This window comes from Cnephaeus nilssonii (genome assembly GCF_951640355.1).
Source record: "Cnephaeus nilssonii genome assembly, chromosome: 7".
NCBI lineage: Eukaryota > Metazoa > Chordata > Mammalia > Chiroptera > Vespertilionidae > Cnephaeus > Cnephaeus nilssonii.
Window position 1 is genome coordinate 5,620,424 of NC_137078.1, and position 26,737 is coordinate 5,647,160.

The window sequence follows — 26,737 nt, forward strand, 5'->3', positions numbered from 1 at the left end:
AAAATAATAATTTAAATACTGAATACAACATATTCATGTGACCTTAATAAGATATCTATAACTCTAAAGTTTGAGATCCATATTTTCATCAATTAATAAACACTCAATATCTATGCAAAACAGATAACTTTAGTATTAAATTGTGCAAAACATGCACGTACAAATATAGTGCTTTAAGCTGTTTTACAGAAATGATATTGAATTTACATTGATTCATTCTCAATTCATTCATACAATGGACCCCTTTCTGACAAGGTTCCCACACTTGCCTGAGTTATTGATATTATCCTTTCACTTGGTGTGTGCCTTCCTTCCTTAATATGTTCATGATTTTCATGCCTTACAAATCTGATTTAAGAAGAAGTCACGAAATTTTACTTTACTGTCTATTAAGCTATTGATACTCAAGCCTTTTCTCAGTTAAATAATAATGCCATTCCATAGTAGTTTGCCCTAGGTTTCCATTTCCAGTAAATTGCAGGATCACTCTTCTAATGAAATGAAAGATACTGGCTTAAAATAGAAAAATCACCTCTTAAAATATCAAAGTACTCATAAAGTGGTAAGGAACTAATCATTTTGACTTATTAAAATTGAAGAGAATATACAACCTGGCTGGTGAGGCTCAGCGGGTTGAGCATTGTCCCATCCCGTGCACTGAGAGGTTGCCAGTTCGATTCCCAGTCAGGGCACATTCCCAGGTTTCGGGCTCAATCCCCAGTAGGGGGCATGCAGGAGACAACCGGTCAATGTTTCTCTCTCATTCATGTTTCCCCTTCCACTCTCTCTAAAAATTAATAAAAACATTTTTTTAAATTGAAGAGTGTGTGGAAACTGAGAGGTAAGCAGAGGCAAATCCAGCCTGATGCCTGTTTTTATAAGTAAAGTTTTATTGAAATATAGAATGCACTTTGGCTGCTTTTGTACTATAGTGGAAGGGTTGAGTAGTGTAGACAGAAACTATATGTCCTTCAAAGCTTGAAATATCTACTATGTGGCCCTTTAAAGAAAAAGTTTAGTAATCCCTGCACTAAAGCATCAGTGCTAGTTTTGTCTTGAAGTCATTTGTCAATCTAATTCTTGGGCTTTGCTCTGAAGAACTTATAAGATGAGAAGGAAGAATAAAAGTCCAAGACCCATACAAGGTGGAAATCTATTGAGACTGCTCCTCACATTGAGCTGAGATCCTAAAAGCCTAAACCTTCAGGGTAAGAATGAACTAGAATAGATCTACATTTCCTACTCTCTCCCCAAGTATCTATAGGGAAGGCTGCCTGGCACTAAATGAAGTAGGAAAAATAAAAGGAAAAGGAAAAAAACACCCATCATTGAGAACTTATGGCCCAAGGCGGCCCTGGTGCAGCACAGGTGCACACTGCCTCTGATTCTGGAAACCTCAAGCCATGAAACAGGTTTAGGGATCTTCAGAGTATTAATGCCCAGAGGGGCTTAACATAAGCAAACACAAATCTGTTCATAGCAAGATATGTTCACCTTAGACCTCAAAGTATCTCTGCTAATAACTTTTCAAAGGCCATCAACTACAATAAAAAACAACAAGCACATGAGAAAATAAAAAGCACAATGAATGAAAACCAGAGGAAAAAACAAACATCAGTAAAATAACTGCAAAATTTTAATATACTGGAATTATAAGATATAATTATAAGTAGAGATAAAAGAAACAGAAATAAAAGGCAGCTTAAACATATGTGCTGGGAATAGTAAAGTATAACAAGTGATCCTACAGATATGAACCACACAGAGTGTACACACTTGAAAGATTAATAACCAAAATATAAAACGCAATGGATTAGTTTAATAGCATACATTAGACCAGGGCTGGGGAACCTTTTTTCTGTCAAGGGCCATTTGGATATTTTAACATCATTCTCGGGCCATACAAAATTATCAACTTAAAAATTAGCCTGCGCTTCTTTCCAGCCGGAACTGCCATCTTCCAGTAATTCGCCAAAATGACTAACGCACAGGGAAAGAGGACAGGCCCCCGCTATATGTCCTCTAGGCCTTTTAGAAAACATGGAGCTGTTCCTTTGGCCACATACATGCAGATCTACAGGAAGGTGATGCTGTGGACATCCAGGGAATGGGCGCTGTTCACAAAGGAAGGCCCCACACATGTTACCAAGACAAAACTGGAGGAGTCTACAATGTCACCCAGCATGCAGTGGGCATTATTGTGAACAAGCAAGTTAAAGGCAAGATTCTTGCCAAGAGAATTAATGTACATATTGAGCATATTAAGCACTCTAAGAGCCGAGATAGCTTCCTGAAACGTGTGAAGGAAAATGATCAGAAAAAGAAGGAAGCCAAAGAGAAAGGTACCTGGGTTCAACTGAAGCACCAGCTTGCTCCACCCAGAGAAGCACACTTTGTGAGAACCAATGGAAAAGAGCCGGAAAAAGGAGATTTAGAAAGCTTAGAAAGCCGAAACCGGTTTGGCTCAGTGGATAGGGCGTCGGTCTGCGGACTGAGGGGTCCCAGGTTCGATTCCGGTCAGGGGCATGTACATTGGTTGAGGGCACATCCGCGGTGGGGGGTGTGCAGGAGGCAGCTGGTCGATGTTTCTCTCTCATCGATGTTTCTAGCTCTCTATCCCTCTCCCTTCCTCTCTGTAAAAAAATCAATAAAATATATATTAAAAAAAAAAAAAAAAGAAAGCTTAGAAACCTGACCTGATTGAAAAGAAGTAAGAAATGGTGGGCCTTGAAAATGACTTCAGGTTTTCTCACTGCACAGAATATAGTCAAACATTGCTGCAGTTAAATATTTTACCCTTTGTTCTCCCTGTGTGATCTACAATAATAATCTGCTTTGTGTTGATATTTACTGCTGTGTTGCTGACAATTACCTGAAAGAGAAGTTGGGATGCTTCACTGGGCTGGAAAAAGTTTAGCTAAATCAGAAAGCAGGTCTAATTAAGCAAGTTTAGTCTATGTATATATAAAAGGCTGAGTTGACTCACGCATGCATGATACATATAAAGCTCTCACTGGGACCACGTGTGTTTCAATCTATCATTGTTGATCGTGAATTTGGTTGACACTTCTATTATAGAGAAAGGGCGAATAGCGATATTAAAATATTTCTTCTAATTAATTTCCTTTCAATGTGCACAAATTCGTGCACTGGGCCACTAGTATAATAATAATGTCTGTGTGGTTAAGAAAAAAAAGAGATATAAAACACATGCCATGATAAGTCAGAAGGGTGAGTTAATGAAGTTTAACTGGTCAAAATTCCAATTTATTGTTTATTTGAATCATCAGGGACAAGTAGAAATATCAATTTATCTTAAACTTTGATTAGGTTACATATTATGCTTTATAATTTCTAGAGTAACACCTATAAGAATAGAAATCAAGCAAGAAAGAATAAAGAAACACAGAACTGGCAGGACAAACAAAAACACAAAATCCCCCGCCCGGTCAACCTCCCACAGTCCCTCCCCCTGGCTGGCCAGCCCCGATTGGCCCAATCGGGACTGGGCCAGATGGCCCCAATCCGCCCTGATCGCTGGCCAGGCTGAAGGACCCCACCCATGCACAAATTCATGCACCGGGCCTCTAGTATAAAATAAACTTAATTAGACCTGCTTTCTGATTTAGCTAAACTTTTTCCAGCCCAGTGAAGCACCCCAAGTTCTCTTTCAGGTAACTGTCAGCAACACAGCAGTAAATATCAACACAAAGCAGGTTATTATTATATTATAGATCATGCAGGGAGAACAAAGGGTAAAATATTTAACTGCAGCAATGTTTGACTATATTCTGCGCAGTGAGAAAACCTGAAGTCATTTTCAAGGTCCACTATTTCTTACTGCTTTTCAGTCGGGTCAGGTTTCTAAACTTTCTAAATCTCCATTTTCCAGCCAATGAAAAGAAAATAGGATTCCACCGAGTCTTCTATCTACCTACTCCAGGACTTCTGTGAGGATCAAATGAGATGAGGCATGTGAAAACGCTTCACAGACATTTGGTTAAAGGGTAAAATGTTTCTACCTAGCTATAAAGCAAGTCATGTTCCTGGGCTGAATAAACTGCAAGGAGGCTAATTGCTAGGGAGAGGAAGCCGGGCGTTGCTACATGACGTCATTACCCGGCGCCCATAGTGACGTTTCCGGGCTGGGCTGGGCTGTGAGCCGCATTTTGCACAATGGGGTGTCGGCAGCGTTGTCTGTGATTTGGTGGGCTATCTCTCCGGGGTGATGGTGGGGCCTGTGTCCCACTTGGGGAAAGCCGAGTGTTGCTTTGTTGGCACAAGTTCCACAGTGCCGTTTCTTTTTGTTGAGCGCCTGCCCCTGGTGGTCAGTGTGCGTCATAGCGACCGGTTGAACGGCTGGAGGGACACTTAGCATATTAGCCTTTTATATATAGAGATGATTTAAAAAAACACCCACAACTATTGTAATATAGAGAAACTCCCTTATTCTAACCAAAAGAAAAAAAGGTAAGCAAGTATAATATACGGCTTAAAACATAACTTTCCCTTTGGAGTCAACACAAGACAAGGATGCCCACCATCACCACTGACTATCCAATAAAATACTGCAGATTCTACCAAGTACAGTCAGGTATTTAAAATGAAAGAAAAATAAAGACTACCATCTTCAGACATGATGGAGTAAATGGGACTGGATTTACTCTCCCACCTTAAATAGCCAGAAACTTGGACAAAATATATGGACAAAGGTTTTCAGACAATGGACAATCGGCAGTATAAAACTGTGATCACAAAGGTGGGAAGTAAATGAGGAGAGCACAACGATTTCCTCAGATTATTGTCTGGAGACAAGTTTCCAGGGCATAGCACAGAAGAGAGAACAGAGCCTGGCCAACTCTATGACTGGAGAGATACAGACAGCAGTTCGGGGAGGCTAACGTAACTAGAATTTGTAGGCAAGAACACTAGGAAAAGGAGCTACACCAAGAGAAAGCAGTACAGGTCTGGAGAGGGCCGGCCTGGCTTTAGCAAAGCCCTAATCTGTATGTGCATGTGCATATGAGAAAAGCACTCAAGACTCTGGCCTTCTCCTGTATCTAATCAAAATAACTGAATTGTACACTGAAAACAATCAGTACGTTTTATTTTTTCTATGTGAATTTTACAGCAACTAAACATTTAAAAAGAAAAAAAAGAATTGGAAATATAAATGTCATTGTACTATCACATACATAGAAAATCTAAATATTAGAAGTAAATTATTATAATTAATCAGAGAATTTACAAAAGTTTCTATATGTAAAATTGATATTTCTATAGAAAATGAAATACTTTTAAAAGGTACAGTGTATGAGATCATCAAAAATGCCCAAGATCTCTATATAGAACATTATTTTAAAAACTAATATGATTTAAAGTAGCATGTCATAGGCCTTTGCCTCTGCCACTGATCTGTTTCTTCCAAAAAGCACACAAATCATTTTTTGAAATTTAAAGCAGCACACACAAATGCGCTGAAAAGGCTAATATAAGTTACATAGAGTCAATTATGCAAAATATTTTCTCTCTAAAGCAAACTTTAGGAAATTACTGCTAATAATGAAAATATATACATTTCAAAAAAGAAACAAAAGAACAAAAGTTATTGCTTTACCCCAATCTATTTCTCCCTTTCTTAGTTTAAATTTCATACAGAACCTATAATCAATCTTTATAATAACACAAGAGAAATAATGACATAATATAAAATGGAAATTTCATTATCAAACCTTTCCTGTAATGCATAATAAGGTACCTGGCTAATTTGGTTAGAATTTCACAAAAAAATTCATGCACCATGGATTTGGCCATTTATATTTGCCACTAGTAGCCCTGCGCACGAATCCGTGCGCCAGTAGCTCGCTGTCGCCCTCCAGTAGCTCACCACCCACTCCCCCACCCTCCTGTAGCTCCCCCCCGTGCCCCCTCCTCCCCTCATAGCTTGCTGCCCTGCCCCCTCTAGCTCTCCGCTGCCCACTTGTAGGAGCTCACTGCCACCCTCCTGTAGCTCTCAGCCTGCTGCCCTGCCCTCCTGTAGCTCCCTCCGTCCCCCGCCCCCCTTCCCCTCATAGCTTGCTGCCCTGCCCCCTCCTGTAGCTCTCCACCGCCCATTTGTAGCTCGCTGCCCCACCCTCCTGCTGATCCGTGACCCGGTCGTTATGTAATCGGTCATTACGCGTTCGGTTGTTATGCTTCACAGCGTAACGACCATTTGCATATTACATCTTTATTATATAGGATTATATGACTTATTGCTTTTTTTCCCCCTCACTGAAATAAGTCTTGCCTGAAAATACATACAAGTCACTTAAAATACACTATATTGGCGTATCAGAAAATAATTAAAACTATTTTTGCTGAAATAGACATTTTAATAATGTAATTCAAATCATTCTAAAGAAATTAGATAATCAAATATAGAAATGTCAATTGTTAGTGAGAATAAAATATTGCTTAATGTTTAAAAAAATTAAAAGTCTGGGAGGCTAAGGTATGGATTTCCATAGTAGAAAGTCAAATCATAGTTCATGGGGCAAGAATGCAAATGTCCTGAATTAAGAAAAATTTGTTTTATTACAAGAAGAAAACATGTACCTCTCTTCTTTGTTTATTTGGTCACCAAATCCCACTGTATTCACAATGGTCAATTTCAATCGAACATTACTTTCTTGAAGTTCATATGTCTGAGCTTTAAGTCTAACATGTGGGCAAAAATGTGAGGATTCATGGTCTTCAAAATTAGTATTAAACAATGTATCAATCAATGTTGATTTTCCAATTCCAGTCTCCCCTGAAAGAAACAAAGGTATATCTTCACTGGTACACAGGATGGATGAGAAAAAAATAGAACTATAAACTCTTAAAGTGGTTTTAAGGATCCCAAATATTTCAAATATTTCAATGGCTGAGTTGTCCAAGAAAGAAATATATGCTAAGGGTGGTCCACTAAGTCATTAGCAGAACATAAAAATGAGTACGTAAGATAAGTTACTCAGAACGTTGAAGTACTGAAATGTTTAAAGAACAAACAAAAAAGTTAAAGTAGTACAGCTAAAAAAAATAAAAAGAAAACTCATAGAATTTAAATAACTGAAAAATATCTGTGATCATGATCTCAAACTGATAACATGAGCACCACACAGCTTACAAGAATTAAGTGAGCCCTAACCAGTTTGGCTCAGTGGATAGAGCGTCGGCCTGCGGACTGAAGGGTCCCAGGTTTGATTCCGGTCAAGGGCATGTACCTTGGTTGCGGGCACATCCCCAGTAGGGGTGTGCAGGAGGCAGCTGATCGATGTTTCTCTCTCATCGATGTTTCTAACTCTCCATCTCTCTCCCTTCCTCTCTGTAAAAAATCAATAAAATGTAAAAATAAATAAATAAAAATAAAGAATTAAGTGAGCACAAGGAATATGAGAACAATTTAGAGGAAGAGTCTGGCACTTACCAACACAGAGAATATTAAAACAGAAGCCTTGCTGAATAGATCTGTTGACCAGCTGATCAGGCAAACTCTCAAAACCAACATGGCCAGACATAGTTAAAGAACGAATATTTTCTCTTTTCTGCAGAAGAAAAACAGCAATGATAAAAATAAAACTTTTACTAAAATAGGATGTAAGCAAATTTGAAAGAATAAAAAAATCAAAGACACTAAAGATTTTATGACCATTATATTTCCCCAAGATACAACTGTTTTAAGTAAATTGTGTCCAGACCCTCATAACATAGTTCTCTTCATATAATGAATCCAGCATTATTTGTAACACTGAAATATTTGATTTCCAAAATAGGAAAGTACCCAAGTAAACTATGGCATATTCACTCATAAAACAGTATGTTTAAAGTCATTAAAGATGTTTGTTATACATTTTTAATAACATTTTAATTATTTTTGCCTTTGATCAGGTTTTTATTCAAAATTAGCTATCCAAAGTGATTTAACTTTTATGAAAAAATTTAAATTTATGTGCAGGCCTCTTTTCTTCTGTGGTAGGTTTCTTTTCTGTGGGTTTCTTCTCAGCTGCCGGTTTCCTGGTAGCTGCAGCCTTATTTCCCACCAAAGGTTTCTTCTGCTTCGTAACGGCAAGGCCTTCTTTCCTTCCTTTCCTACACCACAGGCTTCATGCCTGGAACCCCCTTCTCATCTGATTTGGCCTGGAGAAGACTGGTGTTCCGGTGCATGGTCTTTGCACATGGATTTAGCTTCAACATGATTCTCAGATTTGTCAGGCGATTCTTCTTTAGGACTTTGCGATGAATTTTCTTACGTAGTGCTCAGAGGGTTCTTTGGATCTCTGGGCTTTTCACGATTCTGCTCAGGTCTCTATTGAGCATCATGTGCATGGAAGGTTGTAGTTACTCTTGAGGGAGACAGCTTTGCACAGTGCCATACAGATCATCTAATGTGCGGAAGGCACTTTCAGTCCAAATGCAGACATAGCCCACATGCTCACCAGGAGCAAGTTTCAAAATATTCTATTTGCTTAAATTAAGCAGAGCAATTCTAGGAATGTTTCTGAAGGCTTTGATGATACTGTTGTCTGCATTATAGATGATGCAAGGTCCCCTGCCCTGGATATGACGATGATTTCTCATTTTGCCCTTGCCAGCTCTCATTAGCTGAGAGGTATAGACCTTTTTAACATCCTCCCAGGCCTTAAGTTCCTTAAAAAATAAATCAGCCACCTTGGTCTTCTTGTAGCCTTCAACTTTACCTTCAACCACCAAAGGAAATTCAGGAACTTCCTCAATATGATGACGTTCAGACATGACCAGCGCTGGCAATGCCAAGGCAGCCACGGCAGAACAGATGTCATAGCACTTCTATGTTGCGTTCACTCTATGGTGCCAATGACATCAGGTTTTTGTTGGCGTAAACATGTGGTGGCCCCATGACACATATTTTCAAAAGCACCCTGCGTAGAACAAGGAGTCCCACCACCTCAAACTCTGGGAATTCGAGTCATAGCTCTGCCAGTACCTCAAGACTCCATACTGGTTTAATGACCTGCCAATTCACTGACCACTGACAGCACAGGACTGTCTATTGTTTTTGCATAAGTTGATGAGAACAAAGTCCACAATATCTGGTCGAAAGGGAGCCTTGAACACAGTAGGCAAAGTGACATTTTTGCCAGATAATTTCACTTTTTGGAGTACACTAAGTGCATGGAGAGGAGAAGCTACACTCCTCTCAACCCAGTGGCTCCCACAGAAAAAGGAACACTTTAATTCTTATGTTAAAAAGTTAAGTGTAAAAAGTACAATATAAAATTATAGCTATAGTTCTAGCACCCAGTAATGGCAGAGTAATTACATCACACTAACCTCCCAGTTAATAATTATAATCAATTTTTTCAAGGAACTGGAGTGCAATCAAAGGTTGACAGACACTGAAGGGGAGACTCTTGAGAGAAGGAAACTATATAAGGTGAGATGATACTTACTACCTTTTCCCCTGAGAGTACTGCCTAGTCATTGCCATACAAAGATAGAGCTCAACATGCAAATGGCAGTCTTACTGGGTTGACAAGTCAGTTGGAGATAAGGGCAAGTGAAAAAAAATTCCAGAAGAAAGGATGGAGTCCTAAATCAGCAAATACACTTCCCTCAAATCCTTGGCTGACTGCTGAACCGCACATGTATCGGAGGAATACAAAGAGCCTAGCAGGGGAGAAATGGGAATGGGGAAAAGCTATGTGAAGTGTTCAAGAGAGCTTGAATTTTAAGTCTATAAATTAAAGGAGCTTGTTAAACACTCTAAGTCTTTTTACTAAAAACCTGTATTAGCCACGTGTTAGGAATAAGAATCACATCCCAGAAGTCAGAAATGCTCACTAGTATAAAAGGCACAACTGAAGTAGACCTGCTCTAACAATGCCTATAACAAGGGCTCAACATAATCAATGTGACCAGCTAGTAACTTGCATGCCAGAACAAAGGTCAACACTCTTCAGAAGAAAACAGAACCCAGCATCTCCACAACATATCATTCACAGTATTTCTTTTACAAATAAAAACTACTATATACGAAGCAAAAAACGTTGATTCATAGTCAAGGGGGGAAAAAAGTCAACAGAAAGAAATCCACAAATGAACCAAATGTTGAATTACCTAATAAGAACGTTAAAATACCTATGATAACCATGCTAAAGGAGAAAAATATGTTCTTTTCTACAGAAGAGATGGATTATAAGAGGTGACAGCACATGAAATTATGACATTTGAAAGCTCCCACAAAGAAGGGGCAACAAACAGAATTCAGAGAATGGCAAAAAGCAGCATCTGAAATAAAAAGTTATTGAGCAGTATTAACAGCAAGATCAAACAATGATAAAATTCTCTCATGGAAGAAATAAAACTGTAACATGAGACTCAAAAAACTGGAACAATATCAAATGAGCTAACATACCTATAATTAAAATACCAGATGATAAAGAAGGAGTAGGCAAGGGGAAAAAGTATCTAAGTAAAAAATATCTAAGTAAAGAGTAATTGAAAATTTTATAATTTTCTAAACATGAACTCGGAGATGCAAGAATTTCAGCAAACTACAAACAGAAATATGTAATGGAACCCACAAACAGGCATGTCAGAACAAACTGTTTAAAAATAAGGATAAAGGAAAACTTTATGAGCAAACAGGTGTGGGAGACATATTACACACAAGTAAAACATAAAATGACCAGTTTTCTCATAAGAAACAATGCAAACCAGAAGACAATAGAACAAAATCAATAAAATGCCAAAAGAAAAAAATGACAACCAAAAATTCTATATCCAGTGAAAATATCCTTTACAAATGAAGGCAAAATGAAGACATCTTAGAATCTAAGAAAATTCTGTGTAAGCAGACATACACTCTATGAGATGTTAAAAGTTCTTCAAGAGAAAGGAAAATGACAATGGAAACTCAGATCTGCAAAAAGGAATGAAGACTACAGGAAAGGTAAAAATATGAGTAAATATAAGAGAATATTTGCTTTTTTAAATTTTTTGAAAATATAACTGAATGTTTAAAGCAACAACAATTATTACAGGGTTTATAATACATGAAGAAGCAGAACATATTATAGTAACAGCACAAAGGATAGGAAGGGGACTAGATCTGCACATGGATAGGATCTGCACATGTAATGTTTCTGTGCTTAATATCTGCATGTGACTAGTAACTACCTGTTGCATGGCTCAGATATAGAACATTTTCATCATCACAGGAAGTCCTATTGGTTCATATTATACATGAACTACTATAGCACAGTTTGAAGGTAGTGTGTGTAAGTTAAAGCCTGCATCGATTACTATTTTAAAAAAATTTAAAAACAGAAGTATAGCTAATAAACTAATATAGGAGACAAAATCCTATATAATAAAAGGGTAATATGCAAAATCCTAATGGCGCAACGACCAGAACAACCACTCGACCAGTCACTATGAGGCACACTGACCACTTCTAGGTCCCTTTCCCCAGCTCGCAGGCTCCGATCGCCGAGGGGTGTGTGGCGGGGGACATGGGTGGTGCCAGGCCAAGACCCCTGCCCCACCAATCACCCCACACATAGAGGGCAACCCGTGGCGGGGCGGGGCCAGTGAGCAGGCGGGAATAGCCCACCTCTTGGTCCTTTCCCCCGGCATCAGGCTCCAATCGCCCAATGGCAAACGGAGAACTGGGGTGGGTGGCAGTGGGGGGTGGGGCTGGCGGGCAGGCAGAACAGCCAAACTCTCAGTGCTTCCCCCAAGCCGGCAGCTCCAATCACCCAATGGGAAATGGGGAACTGGGGATGGGTGGCGGCGGGGGATGGGGCTGACTGCGGGCAGCTGGGGAGATGGCTCTGATCGCATGCCAGGCCTAGGGACCGTACCCATGCACGAATTTTGTGTGCCAGGACTCTAGTGCAATCATAAAAATACTGTTAGTCCAAAAGAAGACAGGATAAGAAAAAATATAAAAGAAAAACCTGGAACAAATAGAAAATTAATAGACTTAAATCCAGCTCTATCTATAATTAAATTAAATGTAAATGATCTAAACCAGTGCTGTCCAACTGTACTTCCTGTGATGATGGAAATATTCTTTATCTGAGCTGTGCAACAGGTATCCTCTGCTAGTCACATACAGCACTTAAGCACTTAAAATGTAATTAACAAAATCCAAGATGGTGGCCAACAGCATGGCAGTGAGGGAGAGTGTGAGTGAGGGAGCGAAAAGGGAGTGTGTGGGTGTGTGGGGCATGTGTGTGTCAGTGAGGGACAGTTATATTCAGCAGGACTTTGGGGGATGGCGGACCAGGCTCCCCTAGCTGGGTGGCCTCTCTTACCGCTGAAATCTCTCCCGGGGCAGCCGGCTCCACCACAGAGGCTGTGCCATCTTGAAGGGGAGAGCTGCTGTGACTGGGAGCCCAGACTCACCTCCACCCAGAGAGCCCTCAGACACCCCATGGGACCCTGCAACCACACCAGCCAGGGACCAGCTGCCTCAGCTGCGAACTCACGAACACCAAGATTCCAGGCTTCAGGCTCCTAAAACATTTGTCTGGGGGGAGACAAAATGGCAGCCAAATAGGAAGACGTGTCCTGTGCCTTCTCACAGAGCAGATAGAAGAAACAGCTGAATCGAATAACATCCACCGGAATTGGTGAATTAAACACAGCTGGTGAGACAATCCATGGCCGGAGAGGAGAGAGAAACGCGCAACTACCGGGACGAGAGGGTCAGAAGGAAACTGTGCTGCACCAAGTCCGTGTCCCGTGGGGACACCGTACCACTCAACTGTGGAAGGTAGTCCACAGGGCTGCTGGCAGTGGGGGACTTTAGATCTTAGTCCACAGCCATGGGAGGCTGCACCCAGAAAGGCAGCCTGAAGTTCTGCACTGGCCACACAATGCCAGGGGGAGAGAATCAAGCAGCAGCATGGTTGCTCTGTCTTTATATTGCCCTTGCTTTTACTCGCTAAACCCAGTATATAGGATCTTTCAATTACACTCACCGAGTTGGATGTGGGTTTGGTGGAGACTGAGGAGCAAAGCAAGGAGAGGTGACCAGGAATCCAGCTCTGGGACAGCCCGGTCCCTCCAACCCTAAACAGCCATTTTTCTCCAGAAGAGCTAGCCCTTCCTAGTGGCCTTGGAAACTAATAAAGCAACACTGCCACCTAGAGCCCGTTTCAGAAATAGATGCTTGTGTAAATACGACTGAAAGAAGAGAGACCAAGTGGGCAGATTGGTCCCACATACCTAAATCCAAACCATGGGGAGACAGATACAGAGGAGCAGTAGATCACTGGGAACTTCAACAGGTCCTGACTACCTAACAGGAAACTGAAAAGTGGCAGACAGAACAGTAGAGAGGGGTCTTAATATAGCCCCCATGGGACATTAACCTTTTGCACTCGGATGTTAGCATTGGTAGCAGGAATCGAGAAAAAAGCAAGCGAGTGCAAAGGGTTAAAACTCAGCTGAAACAAACACTTAACTTTTTTATTTTTTACTATTTACTTAAAGGAAAGAAAATTTTTTTCTTTATTTTATTTTATATTATTATTATTACTTTTTAACCTTTTATTATTTTTAACCTTTTATTTTTTTATTAATATTCTACATGCTATTTTTGTTTATCATTATTTTACTTTATCTCACTTTTTCCTTTTTGCCAACCTTTTCTTCCTCACTATTCCCTTTTTCATTCTGTATCTATTCTCCTGTTCTTGCTTTAGTTTTTATCTCTCCTTTCTTTTTACTCCTTGTTAAAAATTGATCTGTTTTATCTGCTTTATTGACGTGTTCTGTTATAGTAGTCTCTGTTGGCTAACTCATATATCTAATTTCCTCTTCCCTGATACAAGTCCATGCACCCTTCTCTTTTCTCTTTATTTGCTAGCCAATTTATTTAATTACTAGAGGCCTGGTGCACGAAATCCGTGCACGGGGGGGGGGTGGGGGTGGGGGGGGGGGCGTGTGTCCCTCAGCCCAACCTGTACCCTCTCCAATCTGGGACATCCCTCTCACAATCCAGGACTGCTGGCTCCCAACCGCTCGCTTGCCTGCCAGCTTGATCACCCCCTAACTACTCCCCTGCCAGCCTGATTGACGTCTAACTGCTCCACTGCTGGCCCGATTGCCCCTAAGTTCCCTCCCCTGCCGGCCTGGTCACCCCTAACTTCCCTCCTCTGCCAGCCTGGTCGCCCCTAACTGCCCTCCCCTGCTGGCCCAGTAACCCCTAACTGCCCTCCCCTAAAGGCTTGGTCGCCCCCAACTGCCCTCCCCTGCAGGGCTGGTGCCCCCCAACTGTCCTCCCCTGCAGGCCCAGTCACCCCCAACTGCCCTCTGCTGCAGGCCGGGTCCCCCCCAACTGTCCTCCCCTGCAGGCCTGGGTCCCCCTCAACTGTCCTTCCCTGCAGGCCCGGTCAACCCTAACTGCCCTCCCCTACAGGCCTAATCGCCCCCAACTGCCCTCCCTTGCAGGCCTGGTCCCTCCCAATTGCCCTCCCCTGCTGGCCTGATCGCCCACAACTGCCCTCCCCGGCCGGCCATCTTGTGTCCACATAGGGGTGGCCATATTGTGTGTTGGAATGACTGTCAATTTGCATATTACTCTTTTATTAGGTAGGATGCTTTTGTTTTTCCTCTCCTCACGTGCTGTTCTTCTCCTAATTGCTTAATTAGTTTAACTAACCAAACTCAAGCCTATTTGCTCTCTATTCTCCTTTTCAAAAAATAGATGAATATACAGATAGATAGATTAAAGGGGGAAATTTATTTATTTATTTATTTTAATTGACTATTTTGTTTTTTACTTTCCTTCCTATCCACTCATTCTCTTTCTACCTCCTCTATACTGAACCATAGCCATTCCCCCATTCATTCAATACCTTTAACTTACTTTCTGGAATTAAGGTCTGCCAATTCAGATTCAGTTCCCTCCCTTTTCTCTGGATGTTTGTTGTTTGCATTTTTTTGGTTTATTTATTTGTTTCATGAAGTTATCTCCCCATATATGTATACTTTTCCCCTTCTTTTTTCTTTTCTCTCTTACCTTTTCCCCTTTTCTCAATATCATTTTTGTGCTCTTTTTGCTCTCCAAATTCTCTTTTCTCTGGTGGTCACCTTTATTGGGGTTATCGGTGTGGTGAATACATTCACCTTTTGTTCCCTCTGTGTCGTGTCTTGTCAAGTTGTATTTTGTGCCTATCGGTCAACGTGGCAGAGTAAGCTACATAACCAGACACCCTGAAAGGAGCAAAAATGGGGAGACAAAGAAACAGGCTCCATACAAAAGAAATGGAGGCATCACCAGAAAATGCAGTAAATGAAATGGAGGCAAGCAATTTGTCAGAGAAAGAATTCAGAGAAATGGTCATAAGGAGGCTGAAAAGGATGTAAAACAAATTCAACATGTGTAAGAATCAAGATGAAATGAAGAAGCAGCAAGAAGTAATTAAGAATGACATAGCTGCAATAAAGAACACAATAGAAAGCATCAGATTAGAAGAAGCTGAGGACTGAGTCGGTGAGCTAGAAGACCAGGTAGGAAAAAACACCCAAGCAGAGCAGCAACTGAAAAAAAACACACACTTAAAAGCAGGAGGAGAGCTTCAGGGAGCTTTAGGACAACACAAAATGAAACAACATCTGCATAATATGGGTGCCAGAAGGAGAGGAAACTGAGCAAGGAAGAAAAAACCTGCTTGAAGAAATAATGACAGGAAATTTTCCTGATATTGGGAAGAAAAAACTCACACAAGTTCAAGAAGCACACAGAGTCCCAAACAAGATGAACTCAAAAAGACCAACACTAAGACACATCATAATTAAATTGGCAAACACCAACGACAAAGTAAGAATATTCAAGGCTGCCAGAGAGATAAAAAGTTACCTATAAGGGATCTCCCATTAGACTCTCAACTGATTTCTCAACAGAAACACACAGGCCAGAAGGGAATGGAATAAAATATACAAAGTGATGCAAAGCAAGGGACTGAATCCAAGAATACTATACCTAGCCAGGTTATCTTTCAAAATTGAAGGTGAAATAAGGGGCATCATAGACAAAAAAGGGCTAAGGGAGTTTATTACCACCAAGCCACCAATGCAAGAAAGGCTAAAGGGACTGCTGTAAAAAGAAGAAATAGGAAGGGAAGAAGGAACACAGGCATAAAGAATAAAAAAGATGACAAACAAGTACCTATCAATAATAACTTGAAACATAAATGTATTAAATGCTCCAATCAAAATATATAGGATAGCTGAATGGATAAGAAAACATGACCCATATATCTGCTATCTACAAGAGACCCACATCAGAACAAAGGACTCACGCAAACTGATAGAGAGGATATGGAAAAAAAATTTTTTCAGGCGAATGGAAATGAAAGAAAAGCTGGGGTAGCAATACATATATCTGACAAAATAGACCTCAAATTGAAGGCCATAACAAGAGATAACGAAGGCCACTTCATAATACTAAGGGGAGCAATTCAACAAGAGGATATCACTATGGCAAACATAACTGCACCCAATACAGTTACTTAAAGGAAAGAAAATTTCCTTTAGATGCTTGTGTAAATACGACTGAAATACATAGCACCCAAATACATAAAAAAACTTTTGGAAGATATCAAGGGAGAGATCGGCAGCCATAGTAGGGGATTTTAATACCCCAATGACACCACTGAATAAATGCTCTAAACAAAAAAATCAGCAAAGAAACAAAAATCCTAAATGACACACTAGAACAAATGGAATTAATTTACATCTTCAGAACATTTCACCCCAAAGCTACAGAATATACATTCTTCTCGAGTACACATGGGGACATCTGCAAAGACGGACCACATATTGGGACACAGGCAAAGTCTCTTCAAATTCAAGAATATAGAAATCATATCAAGCATCTTCTCAGATCACAATGGCATAAAATTAGAAAACAACAATAAAAACAATGAAAAAAAATCAAACACTTGGAGGCTAAATAGCATGCTATTAAACAATGATTGGGTCACCAAAGAGATCTAAGAAGAAATAAAAAGCATCCTGGTAACAAACGACAATGAAAACACAACAATCCCAAATCTATGGGACACAGTGAAATTCATAGCACTACAGGCTTACCTCAAAAAAACAAAAACCAAAAAAAAAAAAAAAAAGTATCTAACCCTACAACTTAAAGAATTAGAAAGAGAACAACAAGAAAATCCTAGAGTGGGCAGAAGGAAGAAAATAATAAAGATCGGAGTGGAAATAAATGACATAGAGACAAAAAAAAAAAAAGATAAATAAAACCAAGAGCTGTTTCTTTGAAAAGATAAACAAGACTAATGAACCTCTAGCCAGGCTCACCAAGAAACAAAGAGAGAGGACCCAAATACAGTAGGTCCTTGGGTTACGTCGGAGATCCGTTCCTAAAGTGCGATGTAACGCGATTTTTGCTGTAAGTTGGAACCCACCTACATAAGCACCTACTTCACTCACATGGAGCACATACACAGCGGTAATGAAGTGAAACAGTAAAAAAAACTTAAAAGATAACAATTCCTGACATTTACTTGTGGTAAATAAATAATAAAAAACATAAAGCACATGTGTGCATACATCGAAATGACGGAACTTTTTTTTTAATATAAATAAATGGGTGATGGTGACATAACCACAAAATGATGTACGTCGAGCCCAACATAACCTGAGGACTGACTGTAAATAAAATCAGAAACGAAAGAGATGAAGTAACAACAGACTCCACAGAAATAAAAGGATTGTAAAAAAAAGAATACTATGAACAACTCTACTCGAACAAACTGGACAACCTAGATGAAATGGACATATTCTTAGAAAAATACAAGCTTCCAAAACTCAAACAGGAAGAATAAAAAAACCTGAATAGTCCGATAACTACCGATCAAATTGAAGCAGTAATCAAAAATCTTCCAGGGGAGTTTTACCAAACATTCAAAGAAGAACTAAAACCTATCCTCCTCAGACTATTCCAAAAAAAGTTCAAGAAAAAGGCACACTTCCAAGCTCTTTCTATGAAGCCAGCATTACCCTAATTCTAAAACCAGATAAAGACACCACAAAAAAAAAACAAAAATAAACTACAGGCCTGATGATGAACATAGATGCTAAAATCCTCAACAAAATTCTAGCAAATCAGATCTAGCATTACATTAGAAAGATCCATGCAAGGATGGTACAATATCCGCAAATCAATAAATGTGATACATCACATAAACAAACTGAGAGACAAAAATCACATAATCATATCAATCAATGCAGAAAAAGCATTTAACAAAATCCAACACCCTTTCTTGATAAAAACTCTCAGCAAAGTGGGAATAGAGGGATCATACCTCAACATAATAAAACCCATATATGACAAACCTACAGCCAACATCATACCCAATGAGCAAAAACTAAAATCATTTCCCCTAAGAACAGGAACAAGACAGGGATGCCCACTTTCACCACTCCAGTTTGACATAGTACTAAAAGTGCTAGCCATAGCGATCAGACAAGAGAAATAAAAGGCATCCAAATTGGAAAAGAGGAAGTAAAACTGTCATTATTCACAGATGACATGATACTGTATATAGAAAACCCTAAAAACTCCGTCAAAAAACTACTAGATTTAATAAATGAATTTGGCAATGTAGCAGGATACAAAATTAACACCCAGATCTATGGCTTTTTTATACACCAATAATGAACTCACAGAAAGAGAAATTAAAACAACAATCCCATTTACCATTGCACCAAAAAAATTAAGATACCTAGGTATAAACTTAACTAAGGAGGTAAAAGACCTGTACTCTGAAAACTACAGGACATTGAAAAAAGAGACAGCGGAAGACAAACAAATGGAAGAGCATATCGTGTTCATGGATTGGTAGAATCACCATCATTAAAATGTCCGTACTACACAAAGCAATGTATAGATTCAATGTAATCCCCATTAAAATACCAACAGCGTATTTTACAGACCAGACTAAACTGTCCAAAAATTCATCTGAAATAAAGACACCCAAAGAGCCACAGCAATCCTGAGAGAGAAGAACAAAGTTGGAGGGATCACAATACCAGTTATCAAGCTATATTACAAAGCCATGGTTCTCAAAACTGCCAGGTAGTGGCACAAGTATATACATATAGACCAATGGAACAGAACATAGAACCCAGAAATTGACCCAAGCCATTATGCTCAATTAATATTTGACAAAGGATGCAAGAGCATACAATACAGGTAAGACAGTCTTTTCAATAAATGGTTCTGGGAAAATTGGTCAGATACATGGGGAAAAAAATGAAACTAAATCACCAACTTACACCATACACAAAAATAAACTCAAAATGGGTAAAGGACTTACCAGGTGTACCAGTTAATAATGTGGATTCTGTAATCAAAGAAAACACAATAATTTCAAGAGAAACATCAAAAGTGCTTTATTCAAAGTAATGTCCATCGCTGGCTACACATTTCCCCCATCTTTCAGGTAATTTGTGGATACTGTCCCAATAGAACTTTACTTGTTTGGAGGCAAACCATTCAGAGACCCAATTTTCACTTCTTTGTATGTTTTGAAGTGCTGCTCAGATAGTGCATGTGCCGAGGAGCAACCAAGATGGCGGCATAGGTAAACACCTAAACTGCTGCCTCACACAACCACTTCAAAACTACAACTAAAAAACAAAACGGACATCATCCAGAACCACAGGAAAGCTGGCTGAGTCGAAATTCTACAACTAGAAGGAAAGAGAAAAGCACACTAAGACTCAGAGGAGCTGCAGAAGGCAGAGGTACTGCGACACGTGGAGAGGGCGGGCAACTGAGTATGCGGCTGGCTTTCTCAAGCGGAAAGGAGACAAAAGCTGCCAACTGAGCTGAACTCCAGTTCTGGGCGAGAGTCTGGGGACCCAGACTCATTTGGGGAGAAAATGGACTGTCTGGCAGCAGGCAAAACTTGAGGGCGGCTTTCTCTCAGAGGTGCTTGCAGCAATTTCTGCAGGACACTACGACCCAGGGGCCTCTTAGGGCAGGTCTGATGGGGAAACCAATGCTGTCTGCTCCGCCCTGAGACTCCGCCCCATCCAAGCTGAGCACAGAGGCTTTTGCAAGTCTTATCTCATAAGGGTGTCTCCAGCACAAAAGTTCTCTCAGCGTAGACACAGCTGATCCTCACAGCCAATTGGCCTGGAGGTCAATTCCTCCCAGGGATACCAACAACAATCAAGGCTTAAATACAACAAGACTGTGCACACAGCCCACAAAGGGGTGCACCAAGAGTGTCCACCTCAGGCAACTGGGGAGGCTGAGCCACTGGGCCCTATAGGACACCTAGCACACAAAGCTACCCTACCAACTCAGGGAAGCAGCCAAAATGCGGAGACAAAGAAACAGGTCACAAATGAAAGAAATGGAGGAAAGCAAACTACTGGATATAGAGTTCAAAACTATGGTTATAAGGTTTAAGAATTTTCTAGAAAAGGCCGATAAATTTAGCGAGACCCTCGAGGATATGAAAAAGGACCAACTAGAAATTACACATACACTGAATGAAATAAAAAATATTATACAGAGATCCTACAGCAGAATAGAGGATCACAAGAATCAAGTCAAAAGATCTGAAATACAAAGAAGCAAAAAACACCCAACCGGAAAAGCAAAAAGCAAAAAGAATCCAAAAATATGAAGATAGTGTAAGGAGCCTCTGGGACAACTTCAAGCATACAAACATCCAAATTAAGGGGGTGCCAGAAGAAGAGAGAGAGCAAGATATTGAAAACCTATTTGAAGAAATAATGACAGAAAACTTCCCCCACCTGGTGAAAGAAATAGACTTACAACTCCAGGAAGAGCACAGAACCCCAAACAAAAAGAATCCAAAGAGGACCACACCAAAACACATCATAATTAAAATGCCAAGGGCAAAAGACAAAGAGAGAATATTAAAAGCAGCAAGAGAAAAACAGTTAGTTACCTACAAGGGAGCACCCATATAACTGTCAGCTGATTTCTCAAAAGAAACTATGCAGGCCAGATGGGAGTGGCAAGAAATATTCAAAGTGATGAATAGCAAGAACCTACAACCAAGATTACTCTACCCAGAAAAGCTATCATTCAGAACTGAAGGTCAGATAAAGGGCTTCACAGATAAGAAAAAGCTAAAGGAGTTCATCACCGCCAAACCAGTATTATATGAAATGCTGAAACGTATTCTTTAAGAAGAGGAAGAAGAAAAAGGTAAAGATAAAAATTATAAACAACAAATACATATCTATCAACAAGTGAATCTAAAAATCAAGTGAATAAAAAATCTGATGTACTGAATAAACTGGTGAATATAATAGAATCAGGGGCATAGAAATGGAGTGGACTGACAATTCTTGGGGGGAAAGGAGTGTGGGGGGTGCAGGAAGAGACTGGACAAAAATCGTACAACTATGGATGAGGAGAGTGCGGGGGGGGGGTAAGGGCAGAGGATGGGGTGGGAACTGGGTGGAGGAGAGCTATGGGGGAAAAAAGAAGAACAATTGTAATAATCTGAACAATAAAGATTTATTAAATTAAAAAAAAGAAAAAAGAAAGTGCATGTGCCATCGACCAGAACAAGTGGTAATCTGAAGGAGCAAGGTCTAGTGAATACGGCAGGGGGGTTAATATTTCCCAGGCAAGATCTTTTAACGTGTCTTTAACTGGTTTTGAAGTGTGTAATGGTGTGTTATCATGAAGCAAAATTACTTTGCCGTGTCTTCTAGCCCATTCTGGTCGTTTCACGATCAAAGCGTGGTTCAAATCGATTATTTGTTGACAGTAGTGATCAGTATTAATGGTTTCACCTGGTTTTAGAAGCTGATAATACACCACACCTTCCTGATCCCACCAAATGCAGAGCATTGTCTTCTTTCTGAAGCAATTTGGCCTTGCATTCGATGCTGATGGTTGTGTTTGGGATCCTCAAAATAAATCCACTTTTCATTACCAGTCACAATTCGATGCAAAAAAGACTTTCTTTTGTGCCATTGAAGCAACATTTTACTGATGCCTTTTCAATTTTCCACTTGTCTTTCGTTCAGTTGATGTGGCACCCATTTTCCTTCTTTTAAATCTTTCCCATTGCTTGTAAATGATCAGAAATTGTTTGCTGAGCAACATATAATCTCTATGCAAGTTATTTTTGAGTTTGACATGCATCTTCATCCAATAATGCTTGTAAGTGTTGGTCTTCAAACTTTTCGGTTGACCTGGACATTCTTCGTTTTTCACATGGAAATCATAACTTTTAAAGGCTTTAAACCAACGTTCACAATTATCTCAAAATGGAATACGTTCACCATAAGCTTCCTGAAGTATATGGTAACTTTCAGCAGCACTTTTCTTCAAAATAAAGTAATGCATTAAAACTTCCTGCAAATGCTCTTTTTTGGGCACAAAATTCGACATTGTTAAGCGTAAAAATATCTATGATGTTAACCCCTTCAGGAAATTTGACATATGAAGTTTTGAAGCTTGCTGTCAATACAACAAAATAGCATACATATCAAATTGCATAGATATCAATATATGTGTAACTCCATCTATTGAAAAAAATCCGCATTATTAACTGGTACACCTGGTAAATGTAAGACAGGAAACCATAAAAATCTTAGAAGACTCCTTAGGCAGCAAAATATCAGACATATGTCGTAGCTCTATCTTTACGGATACAGCTCCTAGGGTAATGGAAACTAAGAAGAAAATAAACAAATCGGACTCCATCAAAATAAAAAGCTTCTGCACAGCAAAAGAAACCATCAACAAAACAACAAGAAAGCCCACTGTATGGGAGAACATATTTGCCAATGCTATCTCAGACAAGGATTTAATCTCCAAAATTTACAGAGAACTCATACAACTTAACAAAAGGAAGATAAACAATCCAATCAAAAAATGGGCAAAGGACCTAAAAAGACACTTTCGAAAGAGGACATACAGAAGGCCAAGAGACATATGAAAACATACTCAAAGTCACTAATCATCTAAGAGATGCAAATCAAAACAACAATGAGGTACCATCTCACATCTCAGAATGGCTATCATCAACAACTCAAAAAACGACAAGTGCTGGCAAGGATGTGGAGAAAAAGGAACCTTGTGCACTGCTGGTGGAAATGCCGACTGGTGCAGCCACTGTGGAAAAAAGTGTGGAGATTGCTCAAAAAATTAAAAATGGAACTCCCAATCAACCCAGTAATCCCAATGCTGAGAATACTAGTATATCCCAAGAAACCAGAAACACCTATCACAAAGGACATATGCACCCCTATGTTCATAGCAGCATAATTTACAATAGCTAAGATTTGGAAACAGCCTAAATGCCCATCAGCAGATAAGTGGATTAGAAAACTGTGGTACATCTACACAATGGAATACTACGCTGCTATAAAAAAGAAACTTTTACCATTTGCAACAGCATGGATGGACCTGGAAAGCATTATGCTAAGCAAAATAAGCCAGTCAGAGAAAGATAAATATCACATGATCTCTCATATGTGGAATATAATGAACAACATAAACTAATGAACAAAAGTAGATCCAGAACTAAGAAACACTGAACAGGCAGTCCAACCTCAGAGAGAAGGTGGGGGTGGGGGGTTAAAGATCAACCAAAGGACTTGTATGTATGCATATTAGCATAATCAATGGACAGGGACACTGGGGTGGTGGGGGCTTGTCCTAGGGGAAGGGAGTGGATGGCAGGGTGTCAATTGGGGAAAAAGAAGACATATGTAATACTTTAGACAATAAAAAAAACGTAACTAATACAACTGAGAAAGTAATTTTAAAATTTTATTTAACTAATCCTATATAATAAAGAGCTAATATGCAAATGGTCATCACACCCTCACACCATAAAGGCTCAACACTGGGGAGAGAGGAAAGGGGACCAGCCGGGTACAAATGAGCTCGTGAGAGAGGAATGGAGACCATCCAGGCTGCGGCCCGGGAGAGGGACAAGCCGCCCACTCCATGGTCTCAGGCGCCAGCAGCTGAGGCTGCGGCCCGGGAGAGGGACAAGCTGCCCGCCCCGCAGTCCCGGGTGCCAGCGGCTGCATCTGCACCTGCGGCCCAGGAGAGGGACAAGCCGCCCGCCCCATGGTCCCGGGCGCCTGCGACTGTGGCCCGGGCGAACCCGCCCACTCACAGGGCCCTGCAGCTGTGGCCATCCCGGGAGAAGCTGGCCCGGGTCCCGTGTGCCTGCGACCGGCCGGAGGAGGGAATCCTGGGTCCTAGGTGCGGGGCAAGGCAGAGGCGGTTAGGGGCGATCAGGTCAGCAGGGGAGCAGTTAGGGGCGATCAGGCAGGCAGGAAGGCGGGCAGTTAGGAGCCAGCGGTCCCAGATTTCAAGAGGCAGTCGGACATCCCCCGAGGGGTCCGGATTGGAGAGGGTGCAGGCCGGGCTGAGGGACCCCCCACCCCCGTGCATGAATTTCATGCATTGGGCCTCTAGTTTAGTGGCTACCATACTGGACAGTGTAGGACAAAACATTTCAATTAAAAGAAGGAAACTGTCAAATTTGACAAAAGAACAAGATCCAGCTATATGCTGTCAATACGGTAACTGAGAAGCTAATTCTAAAATTTATATGGAAATGTAGGATTTAGAATAGTAAAAACAGTTCTATAGAAGACAGGATTGAAGGACTTATACTACCTACTCAAAGCTATAATCATTAAGTGTGATATAAAAAGGGCTGAGAAGTTCTGAAGAAAGGGGTTTGAGGCATTCCAGTTCCTTGCTGTATGGGTACAAAGGAGCCACAGAGCAAGTATCTAAGAATGATGAGGAACTGATAGCAACTGGCCTGCCAAAAAATGAATTGTGCCAACAAACTGAGTTTGGAAGGGGAGCCTCCAGATAAGAACCCAGCCAGCCAACATCCTCAGTGTGAGACCCTGGACAGAGAACCCAGCTGTTCCGTGCCTGGCTTTCTGACCTACAGAAGTGAGCTAATAAATAGGTGTTGTTTTAACCAAGTAAATTTGTGGCAATTCGTTATGGAGTAACAGAAAACCAGTACACTGTATTTTCTTTTGTCCCCTTTAATCCCTTTTAGTCATGTAAGCATATTATCTTTATAATTTAAAAAAGGGAGAGTGAAGAAACACTGTGCTTTCCAGTCATGAAAGTATTCAAGAAAATTAAAATACTTGTTATCTAACAAGCATATGCAAAAGTTGAACTAAGTGGCTGTAGAATTCCTTCTGGCTCTAAAGCTATATAATTTTTTTAAGCTAAGAGGGTTTTTATTACATTAATAATTAGGATTATGCTAATATGTGTATCTCAAAATAATCCCGAATATTTAAGACATGCTATTACAATAGTCATATGGCTAACAGAGAGGGGTAGGAACCAACACATTGGAATAACTCACCTGTATCAGACATCAAAATCAATGGCAAATATGGCTCCAATTATTCAAAGTACCAGACAAAAAGCTGAACAGCTTTGTAAAGCTATATAATTTTAATGTCATGAAAACAAAAGAAGCTTTTCAAAAACATGGTATTGGTCACCATAAATTATTTGAAGAAGGGCCAGAGAAAATCAGGAGTAAGCGATGAGCACTCAATGGATTAGTCACTAAAGATTACTATGACAGTAGTTTCAGCAAAGCAGTGTGTCAGAAGGCACATTAAGAGTAATTCAAAGTCTTTGAGGAGATAAAATAAAGGTGAAATATACTATTATTACCAATGAGAAAAAAATTAAAAGGATGGCAGTTTGGTGGTCTGATTATGACTTATCGAACCCATGAGGACTTTAGCATGTGTGGGGAAAGAAGGAAAAATAAGAAAAGACTTAACTGGAACACAGAACTAAAGGCAATTATTTAATCTTATCGAATTACCCAGGCTTGTATTTGTAATTTTCTTTTTTTTAAAAAACTGACAACCTCTCTCTTTCACCAAGTTAAATTTATCCATCCTTTTAAATATAAATTTTAATAGGAATTACTGAAACACATCCCTGCTATATGGCCCATTTAGGACTTTGGGACCCTGTAAACATTAAGGTCTGACCTCACACTCAGGAAGGCATCTGACTGCTGTCTTGTGACTTCCACACTCTCAAGAACTAGAGGAGTTCTCCACATCCACCAAGTTCTGCAAGTATGCCCAGCAAAAGCAGATCTAGTCTTCAGTTAGAATTTTAACTTGCTTAATGTCAAGTAGGATAGAGATACTGGACACATAGCAATTATTCACTCCATCATTGACTTTTAACTTGAATAAACATAAAAGTTATTTCACATTCAAGGTAAGTACAAACAAAAGTCTCTTAGGTCTCTGAATAATTATCTTGAAATCACAGAGATATCTGGAGTACTTTATGGATCTATTTAAAAGATATACTCACTCTCTGTTCATCATCAGATACTTGGGAGGACATACAAGATTTTGTTGCCATGTGAGACTGAAAGAGCTGAAAAAAATTAATAGAAAACATACATATTACTCCAAAAACCTACACCTAAATAATGTATTTACATTAAAAAGAAATTCTAATAGTCATTATTACCAAATTTTGACTTGTAATCTATACAACTGACTCATGTTTAAAACCTTCTTGCTAGATATCTGCATAAGTAAGTAATATATAATCGTCAAAATATAATATACATTAATGCACTTACCCCCACACAAATTATTTTAAAAATTAGCAAATGCCCACTTACATAAAGGAAAACAAAGAACATCA

At 39.9% G+C, this 26,737-nt stretch overlaps 1 protein-coding gene and 2 pseudogenes across 5 annotated transcripts in view; 1 reads left to right on the forward strand and 2 right to left on the reverse strand.

Annotated features, from left to right (window-relative positions):
• The window catches only part of SEPTIN10 (septin 10), a 74,002-nt gene that overhangs the window by 30,027 nt on the left and 17,238 nt on the right, over window positions 1-26,737 (reverse strand). For 2 of the 3 annotated variants that reach the window (XM_079776963.1, XM_079776961.1), the window contains exons 2-4: window positions 26,396-26,461; window positions 7,451-7,568; window positions 6,598-6,793 (exon numbers count right to left, since the gene is read on the reverse strand). In XM_079776963.1, coding sequence (XP_079633089.1) covers window positions 6,598-6,793; window positions 7,451-7,568; window positions 26,396-26,461 — 380 coding nt within the window. The remainder of the gene's footprint in view (window positions 1-6,597; window positions 6,794-7,450; window positions 7,569-26,395; window positions 26,462-26,737) is intronic. The other variant, XM_079776962.1, reaches the window with a different exon arrangement.
• Window positions 4-5,138, forward strand: LOC307102673 (large ribosomal subunit protein eL21-like; annotated as a pseudogene). The gene is made up of 2 exons: window positions 4-2,457; window positions 5,132-5,138. The product of its transcript is annotated as a large ribosomal subunit protein eL21-like (transcript).
• LOC307102674 (large ribosomal subunit protein uL4-like) lies at window positions 7,575-12,373 on the reverse strand (annotated as a pseudogene). The gene is made up of 2 exons: window positions 12,324-12,373; window positions 7,575-9,211 (listed from the first exon to the last, which is right to left on the reverse strand). The product of its transcript is annotated as a large ribosomal subunit protein uL4-like (transcript).